Source organism: Penaeus chinensis, chromosome 36 (assembly GCF_019202785.1).
Source record: "Penaeus chinensis breed Huanghai No. 1 chromosome 36, ASM1920278v2, whole genome shotgun sequence".
In the NCBI taxonomy this organism is placed as follows: Eukaryota; Metazoa; Arthropoda; class Malacostraca; order Decapoda; family Penaeidae; genus Penaeus; species Penaeus chinensis.
Genome location: NC_061854.1, coordinates 23372682 through 23375181, shown reverse-complemented (window position 1 = coordinate 23375181; position 2500 = coordinate 23372682). Strand labels below are relative to the sequence as shown.

The 2500-nt window shown below is 36.4% G+C and overlaps 1 protein-coding gene across 5 annotated transcripts in view; it reads right to left on the bottom strand.

The window, feature by feature from the left end:
* The window catches only part of LOC125045114 (homeodomain-interacting protein kinase 2-like), a 37557-nt gene that overhangs the window by 22672 nt on the left and 12385 nt on the right, over positions 1–2500 (bottom strand). For all 5 annotated transcript variants that reach the window (XM_047642222.1, XM_047642226.1, XM_047642225.1 and 2 more), the window contains one exon: positions 1134–1364. In XM_047642222.1, coding sequence (XP_047498178.1) covers positions 1134–1364 — 231 coding nt within the window. The remainder of the gene's footprint in view (positions 1–1133; positions 1365–2500) is intronic.

Genomic DNA, 2500 nt, shown 5'->3' with positions numbered 1-2500 from the left:
GAAAGAACAGATAGAACAGAAAGAACAGATAGAACAGAGAGAGAACAGAAAGAACAGATAGAACAGAGAGAACAGAAAGAACAGATAGAACAGAGAGAACAGAAAGAACAGAGAGATAGAGAATACAAAGAACAGATAGGACAGAGAGAGAGAACAGAAAGAACAGAGAGAACAGAAAGAACAGAGAGAGAACAGAAAGAACAGAGAGAGAGAGAACAGAAAGAACGGATAAAACAGAGAGAGAGAGAGAACAGAAAGAAAAGATAGAACAGAGAGAGAACAGAAAGAACAGATAGAACAGAGAGAGAGAGAACAGATAGAACAGAGAGAGAGAACAGAAAGAACAGATAGAACAGAGAGAGAGAACAGAAAGAACAGATAGAACAGAGAGAGAGAACAGATAAAACAGAGAGAGAACAGAGAACAGAGAGAGAGAACAGAAAGAACAGAGAGAGAGAAAACAGAAAGAACAGATAGAACAGAGAGAGAAAACAGAAAGAACAGATAGAACAGAGAGAATATATAGAACAGAGAGAGAAAACAAAGAACAGATAGAACAGAGAGAGAACAGAGAGAACAGATAGAACAGAGAGAGAGAGAACAGAAAGAACAGATAGAACAGAGAGAGAGAGAACAGAGAGAACAGATAGAACAGAGAGTGAGAGAACAGAAAGAACAGATAGAACAGAGAGAGAGAGAACAGAAAGAACAGATAGAACAGAGAGAGAGAGAACAGAAAGAACAGATAGAACAGAGAGAGAGAGAGAACAGAAAGAATAGAGAGAGAACAGAAAGAACAGAGAAAGAGAGAACAGAAAGAACAGAGAGAGAGAGAACAGAAATAACAGAGAGAACAGAAAGAACAGAGAGAGAACAGAAAGAACAGAGAGAGAACAGAAAGAACAGAGAGAGAACAGAAAGAACAGAGAGAGAACAGAAAGAACAGAGAGAGAACAGAAAGAACAGAGAGAGAACAGAAAGAACAGAGAGAGAACAGAAAGAACAGAGAGAGAACAGACAGAACATAGTGAGAGAGAACAGACAGAACAGAGAGAAAGGTAATACAGGAGAGAGAGGGAGAATATAGAGGAGAGAGGGAGAGGACAGAAAGTAGAGAGCCTTGAATGCCTTACCTGCTGTGAGAGTAAAGATGGCTGGAGTTGTAACTGTGGCTGTTGAGTTACAACTGTCACATGTTTGCCAGGTGAAGCAAGGCCTTGGTAGGCAGCAGCAGGTGGTGGGCAAAGGATAGATGGGACCAGCTGCGGTTGGAAAGCTGCTGCTGCTGCTGCTGCTGCCGCTGCTTCTCCACGACTACTGCCACTATATCCACGCCCACTTCGGCTTCCTTGATATAAGCCATACTGTAGAGATAATAAAAAAAATATTTAATTGACATACTGGCCATGAGTCCCTTCTTTACTGGCAAATAGTACGGAAATCAAAATACCTAAGAAATAGAGCAAAGTACTTAGAGTTAAATGCAACAAATTGTTTTGAGGTGTATACCTTTTACCCAAATAGATCTGGCATACATTAGGAATATAATACTACCAAACATAAGCACAATATAAAGTTTAGGTGTGAACAAAACACCAACCAACATGCCTAATGATAATTTCATTTTAAGGGTATGCAAATATATGGTATGAATACAAAATAAGATTATATTTTTTTTCTGTTTACTATATTATAGTAAGGCATAAAACTCAGATAGCCCAAACCAGATACATTATGGCTACCATCTTATTTGTTAAATCCATAAATATGTTAATTCCATAACAATTTAATAAGGGAAATTTTCATTCTCCTCAAATGAGAGCTATATCTATTTACAGTATATCAAAAGCATATCAATCTCAAAAATAACATCCCATGATGTACATATTCATAAATGATTTTGCTTCTATCTTTAGAAAAGACATTTATTCTTACAATTTGATTTATGAGCTGAAATTTTGGGAAATTCAATGCAATATATTTAATCAAATGCAACACCTGTTCATGCCAATGAAGCAGTTGCTGAAACAGGAAACAATGAAACTTAAAATATTTGGGTGCAAACATTTACCTAAATGATAATGGTATACCCTACAACAGAGATGTGTCTGAAGCTCTTCTAATTTTATTAAACATCATCATCAGTTGTAACTATGGTAGTAAATATAAAATTTTCTATTACAGGCATTTTTCCACTCACATAAAAATGAAAAGAAATAAAAGAAAAAGAAAAAGAAAAAGATGAGACTGCAAAGCATTCTTTTTTTTGACACCAAAGTTTCAGGATGTACATGCAAACATTTATCTTTGATAAATACAATTATGTCTCCACACTTGACACAGAAGCTCACAAGAAAACAGTAGGAGACTCAACATAATTCATGATGTAACCTTTCAATGGAATCTGGACAGTCCAGCACCTGACAATTCAGGACAGAGATAATACAGTAGGGTCAATCACCCTTAAGAGTCAGAATCATTACAAATGTCAAAAAGTCAA